The sequence below is a fragment of the Hordeum vulgare genome, chromosome 5H (genome assembly GCF_904849725.1).
Source record: "Hordeum vulgare subsp. vulgare chromosome 5H, MorexV3_pseudomolecules_assembly, whole genome shotgun sequence".
Taxonomy (NCBI): Eukaryota; Viridiplantae; Streptophyta; class Magnoliopsida; order Poales; family Poaceae; genus Hordeum; species Hordeum vulgare.
In genome coordinates, this window is record NC_058522.1 from 159,211,120 (window position 1) to 159,229,602 (window position 18,483).

At 50.8% G+C, this 18,483-nt stretch overlaps 1 protein-coding gene and 1 non-coding gene across 2 annotated transcripts in view; both read right to left on the reverse strand.

Annotated features, from left to right (window-relative positions):
* The window catches only part of LOC123399940 (protein PGR-like), a 62,806-nt gene extending 51,550 nt beyond the window's left edge, over nucleotides 1-11,256 (reverse strand). Inside the window, exon 1 of the mRNA XM_045094330.1 lies at nucleotides 10,934-11,256. Coding sequence (XP_044950265.1) covers nucleotides 10,934-11,199 — 266 coding nt within the window. The 5' untranslated portion in view covers nucleotides 11,200-11,256. The remainder of the gene's footprint in view (nucleotides 1-10,933) is intronic.
* LOC123400565 lies at nucleotides 2,458-2,600 on the reverse strand. The gene has a single exon (XR_006610797.1). It is a non-coding gene; the product is annotated as a small nucleolar RNA Z247 (small nucleolar RNA).
* Nucleotides 11,257-18,483: the final 7,227 nt, after the last annotated feature.

An 18,483-nucleotide genomic window follows, 5' to 3' on the forward strand; every position in this document is an offset into this window, starting at 1 on the left:
CGGCCGACTTGACCTATTCAGGCTGAATTTTGACGAGATTGTTTTATTGCTGAAGATTAAGGAGGCTGAGCGGATGCAACAATATAGAGCCATATGCCTACTTAATGCCAGCTTCAAGATTTTCACCAAAGTAGCTACGAATAGGTTAAACTCAGTTAACCATGTTATCCAGCCATCTCAAACGACGTTCATGCAAGGAAGGAATATACTCGATGGCGTAGTAATCCTGCATGAGACTGTTCACGAGATGCACTGGGAAAACATGAGTGCAGTAGTATTCAAATCGACTTTGAAAAAGCCTATGATAAGGTTAAATGACCTTTCCTCCATCAGGCCCTAAGGATGAAAGGTTTCTCCAGTAAATGGCGCAAGTGGATCCAAAATTTTGTAACTGGAGGTAGTGTGGCCATCAAAGTCAATGATGATGTAGGCCATTATTTTCAGACAAAAAAAAGGACTACGGCAGGGTGAACCCATGTCCCCAATGTTGTTTAACATTGTTGCTGGCATGTTGGCCATTCTGATTGAGCGCACCAAGCAGGACGGCTAGATTGCAGGAGTGGTGCCTCATCTCGTGGAAGGTGGCCTCTCTATTCTGCAATATGCCGATCACACAATTCTTTTTATGGAACATGACCTGGACTAGGCTCAAAACCTGCCAGGACGTCCGGCCTGCTTGCGCTTGCCTTTGGACGTTGGGCATCTCTTACCCTTTCGCCCCTAGCACTATAAATAACCCTCCACCTCCTCCTTTCTAGGGTTAGTTAAGAATAAAACTCATCATAGAACTCAGCTCATGGATCTCCCCTTGTGGGATTCCTCTTGAGAGAGAAGACTCCATTGGAGTACAAGGCCACCTAAGTGGTTGTTTGGATAAACATAATTAGTTTTTACTTGGTTTTTAGTAAAATTTGTTTTGCTAGTAGTAATATGAATAATCAGTATAGGAGAAATAGTACTTGGGATTAGGAAAGTGTAAAGCTGGACTTCCGATTTACTTGTTTGGATAACAATTCATATTCCCCTCTCCGTGAGTTGTGGAAGTAGTATGGCGTGAAAAAAGTGTGGCGCGTGAGGATGTTAGCTAGGATCCAGTATTGCTAAATTGTGTTTTTCGGAAAACAACAAATAGTAGTTTTTCTACAAACGTGAAATTCTAAGTTTCCTAGAAATAAGTTCTTCATATACGCAGATTAATTAGAATAGCCAACCAAGATTCTATTTGGTTAGATAACTTTTCTAGTTTATAGGAATTGAGTTTTGTATATACCATCTATCCAAACAACCCCTAAGGGGTGAAGGCTCTTTGAGCACAAGACCTCCATCCATGGATAAGATTCCCCATGAGGAATTCAAGACCCATCTCTCCTAGAGATTTGGATGAACTGCCTTTATATCTTTTCCTTCGTTGTTCTTGAATGCTTGAGACCTATCCATTTGCCTTGTGATTTGAGTGTCTTCTGTGTGGATTTGTGTGTGGATCTTGCCAATAGTGTTTTCCCCCTGGAGCTTTTCGTGTTCTTTCTGTTCCCCCTCAAATCCACCTCTAATTCATGAAAATCGGGCAAACAAGGGCTTGGCCCTACATCATTTTGCTTGTTGGCAAGCATCACAAACCGACTCAACATAGGACTCAGGTGAGTAGGGGAGCTTATTATTGTTGGCAACTTCTAGAACTATTTTTAAAGATGGATGCCCTAGGCGATAGTGCCACCTCGTGGATGATGATTTGATGGCACCATAGACTTACTTTATTGACAATGAAGGAGATGATTGGAGATAGTAGAGACCATCTCGACATCTACATTGAAGAAGGGGCTGCCTGGTGACCTGATCCTTGATGACAAAAAAATTTGGATGAATTCCAACAAAAGCATTAATGTTAATACCAAGTTTATGAGCAGAATCTAGACTTCTTTTTGCCTTGGGGACATCTAAAATATTTTTGAGATGGAGTTTGTCTTCGGGGGTATGAATAGCAGTGCTACTGATATGACTAATTTCCATACTTGCTCTGTTTGTTGTGCGCAACTTGCCATGGCCAGCATACTTTCTTGTACGGACAACATGCCGAGCTCGACATGATGTGATCGGTAGCTCCAGAGTCGATATACCAATTTGTGTCAATGCCATAAGAGGTCATTGTCGAATTTGCTTGACGCCCGCCATCGGGAACATAGTCCGAATCAAAGCGATGCCAACAGTCTAGTGTCGTGTGGTTGCTGAATTTGAGGCAAACCTGGCACATCTGCTTGGATAACCCTTCTTGGGCGTCTCTACCACCGCGTAGGCCCTGTCGTGGGCCATTGTCACGACTGCCGTGATGGTAGCTGCGACTGATATGGCCTCCACCACGACCACGCATGCCAGATCCTCCACAACTGCCCTAGGAGACAGAATTTGCCTAGAATCCAGAGGAGTTCTCGGTCCCAGATCCTTGAAGTATTTCCATATGTGTCTCATAGCTTAGAAGTTGTGTGTGCAGATCACTGAAACACACCGGGTCAGTAGCCGATCTCCCCAAAACCGAGGCAACCAATGGATTGTAGTCGATGTCGAGGCTGCTAGAAGATAGGACACCATATCATCATCATTGGTGCGCTTTCCTGCATATGCGAGGTCATCCGCAAGAGCCTTCATCTTGGAAAAGTATTTTGCCGCTGACATATTCCCCTTCATAGTGGGGATTGACGGCACTTGAGTGAGAATTTTCTTTGTGAGGGAGCTAAGGAGGAACCCAAGGACCTGATGAGCTTGGGCACGGCATCGGGTATATTCAAGATTTATCATCTCGACCTTCCTTGATCTGTGGTTAACAAGATCATTCTTGCTGACACAGGGAGGGAACCATCGAGGTACCCATCGAGCAGGGCGTCGCGGATTGGGGGAAGCACTTGTGCTTTCCATAGCACGTAATTGTCTTTGTAAATTTTCCGAGATTAAGGTTGAGGATGGGGAGGGTGATGGATAGACCTGTGTATGGACAGCCCGGCCCTGAGGCCCGAGCACGAAGGCCCGGCATCTAGGCCGGGCTCGAGCTTCACTTTCTTGCCCAAAGCCCGGCCCAAAAGCCCAAAATGACTACATATTCTTTTCAAAATATTGGTATAATATATTAATATAATATCTCGAATATGACTATTTTAATTAAAAAACAGCACTGATCATGTGTTTTAGGCCAGGCTGGGCCGGGCTCAGGCTTGGGATTTTCACTTCAAGTTTTGCCAAGCCCAGCCCGGAAGCTAGCCCGGCCCGAGGTATGAACAGGTCTAGTGGTGGAGGAGGACAAAGCAAGAAAGGAGCTTGATGTGCTAGGGGGGGGGGGGGACTTTGATACCATCTGAAACGCTCGAGGGAGCTGAATAGCGAGAATTTTTGGCATAAAACGTATGCCTTCCTGGCAAGAATGGATCCGTGTTTATAGCAATAGATTGGAATAGAAAGGGATACTCCTAGAGGATTCTAAACTGTTCCAGTCCGAACCCTTAGAGATATCGGGTCAGTTACAAGTGGAACACCAAAGACCTGTCTAACACGCAAACCATAACTTAGCATGACATGGCTTCAAATAGTTGTTGGCCGAGCCATCACTAAATGGCATAGCCCGCTCTTTAAAACATTGGGAACAACTAACCACATATTCAAGTAGGAGGAAGAGAATTGAGAACTCAGATGCAAAGGTTCTGTCAACAATTCAGGCAAATCCTAAGTCATTTCATGCTGTTAGGACACGATGTGTTAAGGTACTACATTTATACAGAGAGAAATACTGAATGCCTAACTCTAGCAAGAACACTGAATACCTGATTCTTATTGTTATTGTTCACTATTAGTTTAGAGCAACTCCAAGGGAGCGACCCAAACGGACGGCGCATTTGTCCTTTTTTTGTCCGCTTGGGTCGGCCCGGCAGACAAGAATGTCCGCTTCCGCGTTAGGGTCAGCACATGCGCCCAACACTGGCCCGACCCATTTTGACGACGCGCGAAAAAAAATATGCAAACATTTTCGAAAATAAAAACAAACATTAATTAAACATAAAAGCCGGGCATGAAGGCCGGCGAGAGTCCACGCGTCCCCATTACATTAATTAAACATAAAAAAACATAAAATACGAGACAGTGCGCTACCCTAGGCGCCGTCGTTGTCAACATCGGGGGCGGTGAGGTCGATCAGCGTCGACACAGGGCCGGCCATGGGAAACGCCTTGTTCCAGACGATATTGATGTCGGGGGCGGGTTGTGCCTCCGCCGTCTGTCCCGCCGGCGCAGGCTGTGCTGGTGGCGACGGCGGCACAGCATGGGCGCGCTCCTCCCTCTCCAGCCGTTCCGCCTCCGCTTCCTACTCTAGTCGGCGCTCCAGCTCCATCTGCCGCTGGCCGTCGGCGCCCTCTTCCGCCAGGCTCCGCGCCCTCCAATGCTGGAAGTAGTTGGCCTCCTGTTGCGGTGTCGCGCCCAACCAGATGGGCGACGCGCTGACCCACTCGCGGAGGTAGCCGGTCCACTGGTAGACCTCCGGCTGCGGCTCGGTCTTCAACGGAGGGAGCACGACGCAGTCGCCGGCGACGGACAGCGCGATGGCCTCCGCGAGCTGCGCCTCGTACGCCGCGTCCTCCTCCTCGCTCTCGCGGAGAGCGGCTGCCAGCGCCGCCTGGTAGGCGGCCTCCACCTCCTGGTCCTCGTCGCGAACGACGAGCGAGGGCGACGGAGGGCTTGGCTGCACGCCGCGCACGCCACGCCGGCGCTACTCCTCGTGCTCGAGCACGAACCATACCTCCCAGTCGGCAGAGTCGGTCGCATAGATCGGGTTAAGCCGCTGCTCCAGCGTCAGCTGTCGCGGCCGGCAACTCACCTCCTCCGCGTGCGCCCGCGCCGACCGTGGCACGGCCGGCACCGGGATCCTCTTCGGATCGAGATGCTAGTCGTGCGGGAGGGTCACGTCTGGGTACGGCAACGGGATGCGGTGCTCCCAATGCCACTGTGCTTGGTGCACCGGGACGCTGATACGATGGCGAGGCCGACGGGAAGACACCGACGGGGGAGCGCACGGGGATGGATGGCGGGGGACTTGCCCTTGTTTTGGGCGGAGAAGCCGGCCATGGGTGCAGGCTAGGGTTTGGTCGCCGACGAGGTAGCAGAGAGGTGGCGAGATGGGGACGGGGGTCTAGAAGCATATGAGGCCGAACACCACCGCACGCTCGGATTAAAAAAGGGCGACCGCGGTCGCTGACGCGTGGGCTCGCGGAGGGCGACCTTCATTAATTATGTTGACCGCGGGTAGTTGGGGCGGACACCGAGAGGGCGCGTGCGTCCGCTTCGCGTCCCCGTCGACGCATTTCAGCCCCAAATTTGGGCCGGAAATGGGTCGACGCGGACGCGTTTTGGCAATGGGTCCGTGCGTTGGGCCATTACTTTTGTCCGCGCGGACCCAAACGGACGACGACGGATGAAATGGGTCGCCCCGTTGGAGTTGCTCTTAGTTTGTAGGGAAACGTTTCGGCCGGAGGGCCGGCCGAACATTCGGTCGGTCGCGTGCGATCTCCTCTGATCTGGCGGCCCGACTCTCTCGCATGGTGGGGCGCATGGCCGAGGGGAGCCCACCAACGGCTCGCCCTGCGTTGTTGCCGCCCGCATCGCCGGTGTCTGCCCCCGTCGATTGCCCGCATCGCCGGTTCCCGCCCCCGTCGACCGCCGACATCGCCGGTTCCAGCCACCGCCTGTCGTCCTCGTCGCCTGCCGCCATGGCCGGGCCCGCGCGTATACAAGTGTTGCAACCGTCGTCTAAAATAGCTTCAAACGTCGCTGAAAAAAGCTTCAACCACAGACAGAGAAAGCTTCAATTGGCTCTGCCCAGCAAGGAAAGCTACAACCGTAGTTGCATTTTGCTACTACCGGCTAACTGTTTTGCTACATCCATCAAGGTGGACCTGCGACCTAGCGATGGCTGCAACGAATTTTTACTGCAACTATAGTTCGATTTTGCTACTACCATTGAACTTTTTTGCTACAACCGTCGTCGGTGAGAGCTGCAACCGCAGGTGCAGTTGTTGCACGGGTTGAGGCGACGACGAGGACAACCGGCGAGGGGTGGGGACCGATGACGAGAAGGGTCGGAGAGGATGTGGACCGGCGACGAGGACGGTCGGCGAGGGTGGGGACTGGTGACGAGGACGGTCGCCGAAGGAGATCGGAGGTGCGGCGACGAGGACGGTCGCCGGAGGAGATCGGGGGCGCGGCGACGAGGACCCCGAGCGAGACCTACGGATCCAACCCGAGGAAGACGAAGCCGAGGAGATTTTTTTTGTTCAGATCCAATGGTCACACGTGTTAACGTGTTCACTGTTGTACATGTACCATGTGTTACTGTTGTAACTGATTCCTAGTCTTTAGGATCCTAACCTCCTCTCCACGATGGCCTGCGTGCCTATCTCTACGGGAGACTCCAGGAGAGGGGCGTTGGCCTATTTGTACCTGTAACATCAACGCGTACACGGCGTGGACTCGCATCAAGGATTACTTCTTAGCCAACCAAGGCGCTCGCTATCTCCACCTCACTCGTCAGTACAGAAACCTGAAGCAGGGCGACCTCTCGGTGTCCAACTACGCCCGCCGCCTGAAGGCTCTTCCGGACGGCCTCGCTGACACTGGTAACCCGATGTCTGACCACGACCTCACCATGCAGTTACTTCACAGTATGGACAACCGTTGTGACACGATTCGCACCATCTTGGGCGATCAGGTCCGGCTGCCGCCCTTCGACGTCGCCCGCTCGCGTCTCGACCTCGTCGAGTACACCATCAATCTTCGTGCGGCCGAGGCTGGCTCCGCCGCCCTCACCATCTCTGGCGGCTCCGGATCTCCGTCCGATCACGGCGACCGCGCTGATCGCGGGGAGCATGTTCCTGGCGACCACGGTGGCGGTCGCAATGGTGCCCGCGGCTCCTCTTCTACACCACCACCACCATGGATGGGGTACTTTGCGCTGTACGGCATGGTCGTTCCTGCACCGCGCCCTGGGTGGATCCCTCCCAACGCCGCCGACGTCCATGGACCGCGCCCTGGCGTCCACTCCCAGGCGTATCCGCTGATGCTCTTCGGCCCGTCTACATCGTACACCTCCTGCTGCTTTGTCGCCCTACCCGTACCCTGCTCCCTCGTGGGATCACGCCGCGCTCCTCCATCAGGCTTACAGCCAGCACGGGCTCCCTCCTCAGAGGGGCGATTGGATCCTCGACTCCGACGCATCCACACATGTCACTGGTAATCCTGGTAATCTCTCCTCGTTTCGTCCTTCTCCAAAGCATTTTTCTCCTAGTATCATTGTTGGCAATGGTGATCGTCTTCCCATCATCGGCACGGGCTCCACTACTCTTCCTCCCACCAATCTTTCTCACAAAGATGTAGCCGGTTGCCCGGGCATTGTCCAGGACCTTATTTCTGTCCAAAAATTATCTACTGACAATGATGTTTCCGTTAATCTTACTCCTCATGGTTTCTCTATGAAGGCACTTCGCACCAGGACTCCGCTCATGACGTCCAGTAGTCCCGACACGTTGTATCCCTTCTACGGCACCGCCTCCTCCTTCGGCGGACAGACTGCCTTCACCACCACCGGCGACTTGTGGCACCAACGGCTTGGCCATCCGGGCAAAGCCTCCCTAGATTTTCTTTCTCGCACTTTCCTGCCAGATTGTAATAATGTTGCTCGCTCTCCTTGTACTTCTTGCCAACTAGGGCGTCAACCTTGCTTAGCTTTTTCATCCTCAAATAATTGTACCACAGCGCCGTTTCAACTTATTCATTGTGACCTTTGGACATCCCCCGTTATAAGCTTTTCTAGATATCAATATTACCTCATTGTTCTAGATGACTTTTCTCACTACTCGTGGTCGTTTCCCCTACGCAACAAAGATGACACATCCCCCACTCTCCAACGCTTCTTCACTTATATATTCACACAATTTCACACTCTAATCCAATGCATGCAATGCGACAATGACGGCGAATTTATTAACACCTCTCTCCGCACATTTTTCTCCAACAATGGCATCACTTATCGCCTCTCATGCCCACATACATCCCCCCAAAATGGTAAAGCCGAACGTATGATCCATACCACTAATGACGTCGTCCACACGCTACTTCTCCATGCCAAGCTACCCCCTTTTGGGTGGAGGCCCTTCACATCGCCACTCACTTACTCAACTGACGTCCATCCACCACCACCAAACCCCACACGCCCTACTTCCTTCTCACCGGCGTTCAGCCACGGTACGATCACCTTCTCGTTTTCGGTTGCCTATGTTTTCCCAATCTTTATGCCACCACACCCCACAAATTAGCCCCCAGGTCCACTCGTTGTGTGTTTCTTGGTTATCCCCTTGAACATAAGGGGTACCGGTGTTTTGATCTCCAGACTCGCAAAGTCATTGTGTCACGGCATGTGATTTTCGACAAAACCACCTTTCCGTACACGCCACCTACACCGCAGGCTACAACCCCACCTCCTGCACCGGATCCAGCGCCTGGCTCCCACTTACGCGCGATCGCTCCCGGGATTCCCTCCGCACATACCACGGACGGCAGCGCGGGCCCTCCCTCCATCTCGCTACGCACTCAACCACCCCACGAGCACCACGCGTCCCCCGGTCGCCCCACTCCCAAGCCCGCGCCCGCCGCCCATGATGGCGTGCCCCACGCATCGCCCATCACCCCGCCCCCCACGGACTCGCCTGGCGCACCTCCCCGTGTCCCTCTCGGATCTGCCATGCCTTCCCCGCTCAGCTCGCCCGACCGGCCCCACACCGATTCCCCTGCCACTTCGATTCCCAGCTCGGTCCCTACGACTCCTTAGCCGCCACGTCACCCCGGTGTACCTATTCCCCCTCCTATTAACTCCCATAAAATGACCACCCGGGCCAAACGTGGTTTTCCACAACCACGTAAACTCTTTTCCCTCACCACCACCACCTCATTTACTATTTCTCCCATCCCTTCCTCGTACAAGTCTGCCCTAAAAGATCACCATTGGCACGATGTTATGCTAGATGAATTTCATGCTTTGCTAAAGAACAAAACTTGGAGTTTGGTTCCTCGACCTGCAGGTGTCAACGTGGTGACCAGGAAGTGGATCTTCCGGCACAAGTTTCACCTCGACGGCACCCTTGCTCGGTACAAAGCACGATGGGTCCTTCGTGGCTTCACGCAACAGGAGGGCATCGACTACACAGAGACTTTTAGTACGGTTGTTAAACCGGCTACAGTGCACGTTGTTCTTAGCCTCACGACCGCTCAGTCTTGGCCAATCCATCAGTTGGACGTCAAGAACGCCTTCTTACACGGTGATCTTGGTGAGACGGTTTATTGTACTCAACCGTCTGGCTTCATTGATCCCTCTCACCCTCATCACATGTGCCTCCTCCACAAGTCCTTGTATGGACTCAAACAGGCTCCCCGCACATGGTTCTTGCGTTTCCGGACGTACATTGCTTCCTTGGGCTTTGTGTCATCCAAGTGTGATACTTCTCTTTTCACTTATCATCATGGCAATTCGGTTGCATATCTTCTCTTATACGTCGATGATATCGTTCTTACTGCCAACACCACATCCACCCTACATTCTCTCATCGCCTCTCTTAAAACCGAATTCGCCATGTCCGATCTTGGTGACATTCACCATTTCCTTGGCATCAATGTCACACGCAACGCCTCCGGCATGTTTCTCTCTCACCAACAGTATGTACTTGAGATTTTGGATCGTGCAGACATGCTGAACTGTAACTCCATCTCCACCCCCGTCGACACAAAATCCAAAATTTCTGCATATGATGGTCACCCCCTCTCCATCCCGACCTTGTATAGGAGCCTCGCTGAGGCACTTCACTACCTCACCATCACCAGGACCGACATGTCATATGCTGTCCAGCAAGCCTGCCTCTTCACCTCTTCATGCATGCACCCCGCTCTTCCCATTTCCAGCTAGTCAAGCGGATCTTGCGCTACCTCAAAGGCACGTCCCACTTCGCGTTACAGTTTTATCGCCCTTCTTCTCATGAGCTCATCGCCTACTCCGACGCCGATTGGGCCGGCTGCCCCGACACCCAGAAATCTACATCCGGGTTTTTTGTCTTCCTCAGCTCTAACTTGATCTCCTGGTCGTCTAAGCACCAGCATACAGTCTCTTGATCCAGTGCCGAAGCCGAGTAGCGTGGCGTTGCCAACTGAGTCGCTGAGACCACATGGCTTCGTCAGCTTCTCCACGAGCTACGTCAACCAGCCACTCGCGCCACCATTGTATACTGCGACAACATCAGTGCGACATACCTCTCCACCAACCCGGTTCAGCATCAACGCACCAAGCATGTCGAAATTGACTTGCACTTCTTCCGTGATCGGGTGGCCTTGGGAGAAGCTCGTGTGTTGCACGTCCCTACCGGTTCCCAATTTGCTGATGTGTTCACGAAAGGGCTTCCAACAGCCGTGTTTGAGGAATTCCGATCCAGTCTGAACATCCATCCGGGCGGAGTTCCGACTGAGGGGGGTGTTAACGTGTTCACTGTTGTACATGTACCATGTGTTATTGTTGTAACTGATTCCTAGTCTTCAGGATCCTAACCTCCTCTCCACGATGGCCTGCCTGCCTATCTCTACCGGAGAATCCAGGAGAGGGGCGTTGGCCTATTTGTACCTGTAACATCAACGCATAATACAACACATTATTTCTGCTCTCTCTTTCGTTTAGCTACACGGCTCGACATCCAACGGGTGGGGCGCGACCGGCGGAAACTATTCGGCGGGCGCACCGGCGCAGATCACTGCCCTAGTTTGTATAGCAATTTTTGAGCACAAAGAGTGCACCCGTGTGACATGTGAAAGCTAAAATGAGAATAACTCAGCTCAGAAACATAACCAAACACGGAGATGCGATGACCATTACCAGTTGCGCTGGCCACCCTCCTTGAAGTCCTCCTCAACGCGTCGCTTGCGGTCCTCGCCGATCTTGGTCACCTTGGACGAGGTGAAGAAGAAAGCCAGCAGCAGCGCTCCGTACCTATAGCCGCAGGCAAGGTGGAGCGCCATCACGGCAAACCCGGCAGCTCCGCCCGAGGCGTCTAGCGAGCGCCGCCGGACGGCACCCGACGCGATCAAAAAGGCAAGGGCGACACCGAGGGCCGAGCGGACGGCGAGCGAGGAGGTGGCCATGTCGGCCAGGCTCAGCAGCGGTCTGAGATGCGAGAGGCGCGCGGATTTGGGGGCCGTTTAGATGGCAGCCCGCAGCCGCCCCACAAAAATATTGGCGTTGACCCGCAGGAGTGCCTTTGGATAACAGTCACAAAAAAAAACTACGAAACTAACCATAATAGAAGTAACATATAGATATATCTAAATAAAAAATATAATATAGCAACTAATTTATAAAAAGAAATTAAGTAACTTAGCTAGTTACTTATATTATGAGTAACATAACGCATATCAAGCCAAAATGAGTCTATAAACTAATAAATGAAATGATCAATGTCATTATCCATTATAAAGATAGTAATTTACACTATTAACATATGCATGTTAGTACTCTATGTGTAGGATCGAAAATATGTCTAGAGGAGATGATTAGACTACTTGACAAAATAAAAAAAATTACATTTTTCCAATTTAATTGAGAGGCAGCTACGGCAATTATAACAAGTCAAGTACGCCCTACACATGCAGTTCTAATATTATAGCAGCGGATAGTAAACATGCAAGTGTAAATAGAGTAAGGTAGGGAGATCAAACGCATGAGGTTGACACGACGATTTTTGGCATGGTCCCGATAGGTGGCGCTATCATACGTCTATGTTACTCGAGACTTCAACCCACAGAGAGTAACGGGTGCGAGAGTCCACAGAGGGCTCCACCCACGAAGGGTCCACAAAGGAGCGGCATTGTCTATCCCACCACGGCTTTCGTCCACGAAGGACTAGCCTTACTCGCGGTAGATCTTCATGAAGTAGATGATCTCCTTGCCCTTACAAACATCTTGGTTCAACTCCACAAAACAAAGTAGGAGGCTCCCAAGCGACACATTACCAATCTATGAGGCACCACCCTCCAAAAGGTAATAGATGGGGTAGATCAATGAACTCCATGTTCTTGTGCTTCTAAAGATAGTCTCCTCAACACAAATCACTCTCTCACAGAATATGCATGGGTAGGAGAGGTTGACTTTGTGGAAAGCAGTTTGGGAGGCTAGAGATCAAGTTTCAAATGATTTGATTGGAATATCTTGGTCTCAACACATGAGTAGGTGGTTCTCTCTCGGAAAATGGATATGCAAATGAAGTGTGTGTTCTCGGTGCTTCTCCCATGAATGATAGGTGGGTGAAAGGGTAACATCCAACTGTTACACACAAAAGAGCAAACTCGGTGACACCGAAGTTGGAAACTCGGTGGTACCGACTAGCACTAAAGGTGTGAACTTTTGAATCTCGGTGAGATCGATATATACAACTCGGTGGCACCGAAGAGGTGACTAACAGACAAATGGCCAAACTCGGTGGCACCGATACTCAAACTCGAAAATTTTGATTTTGTGTATCTTGGCAACAGAATGTTGGTCACCCAAACTCGGTAGCACCGATGCAGTTTTGGTTGCACCGTTTTGATGGGAATGGCTAGGGTTCTGTCTGAGATTCAAACTCGGTGGGTCCGATGTGGAAATGTTGGTGACACCGAATTTGTGAATGTGGAACTTGACACAGTGGATATGTGGAAAAAATGACTGGGTGTTTTGGTGACTAACTTTGAGCATTTGAGCAATCAGTTCATTTTACTACCTCACCCCCTTTTAATAGTATTGGCTTTCCTATGGACTCAAAAATTGATTTCTCACAAATATAAAATGATGAGTCTTCTAGCTTGAAGCTTGAGCCAATATTATTCCTTTCTTGCATCAAGGGGCATCTCCACAAAAACCTTAAGCCATAGCATCTTTTGAACTTTTGTGAAATATACTTGTAAAACACATTAGTCCAATGATGCATATGTTGTGATCAATTATCAAAACCACCCTAAGAAGCAATTGTGCTTTCACTATGTGACACCCTGTTGTGAGTAGTTTGAGCCACTCCAACGCGCCGATCGAAACTAACGAATTTTGTCTAAGGATTCAAAGGATTGAGCGTAGATGGCAAAGGAGTGAAAGGAATATAGGTATGTCACTCCAAAATATGCAAAGAAGTTTGCCCTCAAACCTCCTTGCAAAAGATTGCCACGGGGAGACCAACAAGCAGCACATCCTTCAAGCGTAGCCACCATTGAGGACTATCCTGATGAAAAAGACAAGTATTTGTCTAAGCTTCAGAAAAAGGCAAAGGCTGTTGTCTCAAAGTTTAATGAGGATTTTGTTGCTGCTCCAACTGTGCCAGTTCCTCTGTTGCTGAGGCTTCTGCTACAGAACCACCTCAGAAGAAGGTCCTCATGAAGAAACCAGGTCTCAAGGCAAAACCCTCAACCGCACTGTTAAAGAGAAAATTCCTCAAATCGAATAAATAACTGTTGCAGAAAAAGAGGCTGATGAAGACATTGGCACCAACACACTAGTTATCCATGATAAGTTTTGGTAAAAGGCTCACCCAAACTCGCCAATATCAGCTCAAATTCCTCAAACTCCTACAGCCACAGAAATTCTGACTGGCTCTGAAGAAAAGAGCTCGCATGTGAAATCAGCACCACGTCAAGATTCAGCTGCATCAGCTGAAGAAATTGCATCTGCTCACTCAGCATAGCAAATTCCTCAAGCTGAAGAACAAGCTCCTGATGAAAATGCCTCATCTCAAGATATAAATATTGCTGATGAAACTGCAATTGTAGTGGTAAATCCTGAAACTGCAATTGTGGTGGCCAGAAATCTTCAAGATGATCAACAACATAATCTTCAACCAAAGCCTCATCAGCCCTTCTCAAAGAGGCCAAAGTTTCTGAAGGAAGAATTTTATGATGAACGTCATTTCTTCACTGGAGAAAACCCTTACGATAGGCTTCGTATCAGGCACAGAAAGTTTTGGACTAGAACTCAACTTAACTACTATGCTTCTGTGCTTTGTGGAAGAAAGAAGATATTTCTTAACACCCACATTCCTCATTGTGACATGGAGGAAATTCCTTGCCTCACCCTAGTACTGAATGTTCTTCACGAAGCAGGGCTACTGCCATTCTGCACAGATGTTGGTGACTGGAATACTCACATTATTATTCAGTTCTATGCCACACTGCATATCTCAAGTGACCCCAAAGACATCAACACTTGGGTCTTGGACTGGATGACATAGCACACTCACTACAAAGCTCCAGCCACAAAATTGCTATGAGCTCTTCCTATATCAATTCCTTCAGAAGATGCAGTCAGAATGTATGATGAAAGGGAAGTGCCAAATAAGCTCATGGAAGTCCTCATGAAACCTTTGGCTCCGGGCCAACCTCCAAGAACTAGATTCCTGGTGAAGGACTTGAAGTATGAGCCCAGAACTGTCTACAGAATTTTGTCATATTCCATCACACCTATTGATGGGGTTATAGCCCTAGGGTAGGGTCATAGGCCTGACCTATAAGTCCTACCCAAGGGAACCTCATTATTAGCTTAAAGGTCACAAGATACCTACCGTCTGGATTAACACAACCTCTTGTCCACTCGGTAGAAAATCACTCGGAAGATCATCTTATACTCGACGACTGGATTCCACTCGGTGAAGACCAGAAGCCAGTCGACACAAAAGGCCAGAAGCCACCTCAGTGAGGCTAATGATCGTATGTTAGACTACTGTAGTTATAGTCATTTATGGCATACGTTACATGTAACGTATGCATTTAATCTCACTTATTGCACCCTTGAAGGCTGGACACTTATGAGGGGCTGCACACTCTATATAAGACACCCCTCCCCTCTGGCACAAGGGTTCGCATTCTGTAACACCTGTATTCCACTCGACACAAAAGCTCCAGAGCACTAAGACGTAGGGTTGTTACCTCCACCGCAGAGGGGTCTGAACTCATACAACCTTGTCGTAGCTAGGACTTTGCCAACTACTTTCGTACCCTACTCATCTACTGTCAGGCTTATACCCACGACAGTTGGCGCCCACCGTGGGGCAGACGTCTAGGCGACTTCCGGCAAGTTTGCGTTTTTTCTCCTTCACCATGCCTTCCGGCGACGATTTGTGCTTGGGTCACGAGATCGTTTTCAGCACACTCGTTTTCGTCGCCGATGATTCGACATGGCTTCGGGAGGCACCTCTTGATGTCGAGGCGCTTCCAGTTCGTGGAGCAACGTTCTTCCGCGCTAGTTCCCGCGGAGTTCTTCTTCGTCAACCGTCGACTCCGTCGTCGATTGTGCTCCCCATCGCGCGTCGCAACAAGCGATCCGTTCGCTCGCGGCTCCAGCGTTGGGTGTGTCATGCACTCGCGCGTCAAGCGTCTTCGTCGAAGGTGGCGGCCATTGAACCTACTACACCTCCGTGTGTTGCCTCCCACTCGGTGTCAGATCCGTCTGGCTCTTCTTTCGAGTGCGAGGGTTGCAGCCCTGTGGCGGAGATCTTCATGGCCGGCTCACACGAGAGCCCGCCAAGGACCAATCGGGACAAGCGGGAAAACGGAGAGACTTCGGGTGCGCGTCATCATATGCGCCCTCAAGCGTCTGGTCGGCGTTCTCATCATAACAACGTCGAGGTATTCCGCACGCCCGTCCTCAACTTGGCTGCGGCCGCCAGGATAGCAGACTCCATCCAGCCATCCAATTCAGGAGCGGGCAGAGGTTTGGAGCAGATCCATGCCCTGTTACAGGCGACACAGCAGCAGAATTCCGCTGTTTCTCAGTCTTACAACAGACTGCACAACAATTCCGTTCGAGCAGACACCGTTCGGTCGGTTTACAGCCTGGGTTCTCCCCATCATCGCAGAGGAGGAGATCGCTGAGAAGATCGATACAGGGACCAGGGGCAGAATCTGCTTCCCCCCCGGTTCAAACGCGAAGATCGCCATCGCTCGCGCTCTCCTCCACGGAGTGGTTCGTACGCGCCCCGGCACAACGACGAAAGGTGACCGGTGGGCGATGAACGCAACCAAAGGCGTGATGTAAGGAACTATATCACTCAGAAGAGGGTTGATAGAGGCCGAGCCCACCATGACGGATACAACGATGGTCGTCTGAGTGGAAGTGACTCTGTCATCTCCGTCCTTGAGTGTTTCAGCCGAGCAATCTGCTCTGCTGATATTCCCCCCAACTTCAGGTTGGCGGCCGGAATAAGCAAGTTCACCAAAGAATCCAAGCCAGAAACATGCCTAGCTGATTACCGAGTGGAAGTTTAGATCGGCGGCGACAACGACAATGTCGCAATGAAGCACTTGCCCCTGATGCTGGATGGTTTGGCCCATGCTTGGCTGAATCAACTAGCTCCTTCAAGCATATACTGCTAGGCAGATTTGGCCCGAGTGTTCATCAAGACCTTCGAGGGCACCTGCAAGCGCCCAGTTGGTCTCTCTGAGCTACAACATTGTATCCAGAAGCCGAGTGAATCTTTGCACGATTTCATCCAGCGTTGGACCACTCTCCACCACACGGTGGAGAATGTCACCGAGCATCAGGCAGTCTGCGCTTTACAAAAGGCGACAGGTACCGAGAGTTGTACTTGAAGTTCGGTCGGACAGGAGACATGTCAATGAGCAAGATGATGGAGATAGCAACCCACTATGCCAATGGGGAAGAAGAAGACCGCCTCCGCAGCGGCAAGGGCAAGGCAGTCGACGGAGATGCCAATTCCAACCGAAAGCAGAAGCAGAAGGTGGAGCGCACACCGCCGGCAGAAGCAGCCACTCTGGGAGGAGGAAAGTTCAAGGGAAAGGCCAAGAGTCAAATCCCCCCAAGAAATTCAAAAGGCAGTCAGGACCAGATATCCTTGATCAGCTGTGTGCAATCCACACGAAAATAGATGAAGAAGGCAACACTATAGTGCCTAAGCATACCACTCGACAGTGCCGTCTGTTGATCCAGAAATTTGGAGATGATCAGTCGAGTGAGAAAGACCAAGAGAAGGAAGACGACAAGCAAGAAGACCCCTTTCCCAAGGTCCATGCCACTCTGATGATCTTTGCTGACGTCGAAAGCAAGAGTCGATCAAAAGTGGTCAACCGAGAGGTCAACATGGCAGCTCCTTCTGCCCCAACATATCTCAAGTGGTCACAAACTGCTATCACCTTTGACCAGTCGGATCATCCGACCCATGTACCCACCTCGGGACGTCAGGCTCTTGTTGTCGATCCACTGGTTGAAGGAGTTCGACTCCGCAAGGTGTTGATGGACGGAGGGAGTGGCTTGAACATCATGAACGCCGACACTCTGAAGGGGATGGGCATTCTGATGTCCAAACTCAACGAGAGCAATATGCAGTTTCACGGAGTGATCCCACGGAAGAAGGCCAAGTCACTGGGCCAGATCGCGTTAGACGTCATTTTTGGCTCTCACAAGAACTTCCGCAAAGAGAAACTCACGTTCAAGGTGGTGGACTTCCAGAGTGCCTACCACGCCATACTTGGTCGTCCAACATATGTACGTTTCATGGCCCGACCATGTTACGTCTATCTGAAGATGAAGATGACAGGGCCGAAGGGAGTCATCACCATCACGGGCAATCGGCAGAGGGCAGAAGAATGTTTGCAATGGGGCTCCAGGATTGCGACCAGCAGCTGGCAATGACAGAGCTCGATGAGTACCGACAGACAGCAGACCCCGTCGAACTGATGCGCTCGAAGAAGCCAGCTTCCGAGTCTGCATTCCAGTCGGCAGGCCAAATCAAGAAAGTCCACATTCACCCGACGGATCCCACCGTTGCTCCAACCAACATCTCAACAAGTCTTGATCCTAAATAGGAAGTTGAGCTCGTCCAATTCCTCTGTGAGAATTGGGATATCTTTGCATGGAAGCCTGCTGACATGCCTGGTGTGCCCAGGGAACTGGCTGAGCACCGACTGAGGGTCGACCCTAAAGCTCGACCTGTCAAAGAACATATGCGTCGGTCCGCCACACAGAAAAGGAAAGCAATCGACGAGGAAGTGGCTAGGTGATGACCCACAAGTATAGGGGATCAATCGTAGTCCTTTCGATAAGTAAGAGTGTCGAACCCAACGAGGAGCAGAAGGATCTGACAAGTGGTTTTCAGCAAGGTAAAATCTGCAGGCACTGAAATTGTCGGTAACAAGTGATTGTGTGGTCACATGATTCGTAGCAAGCAACAAGTAACAGAAGTAGCAACGGTGCAGCAAAGTGGCCCAATCCCTTTTGTAGAAAGGGACAAGCCCGGACAAAGTCTTATAGGAGGAAAAACGCTCCCGAGGACACACGGGAATTTCTGTCATGCTAGTTTTCATCATGTTCATATGATTCACGTTCGTTACTTTGATAGTTTGATATGTGGGTGGACCGACGCTTGGGTACTGCCCTTACTTGGACACGCATCC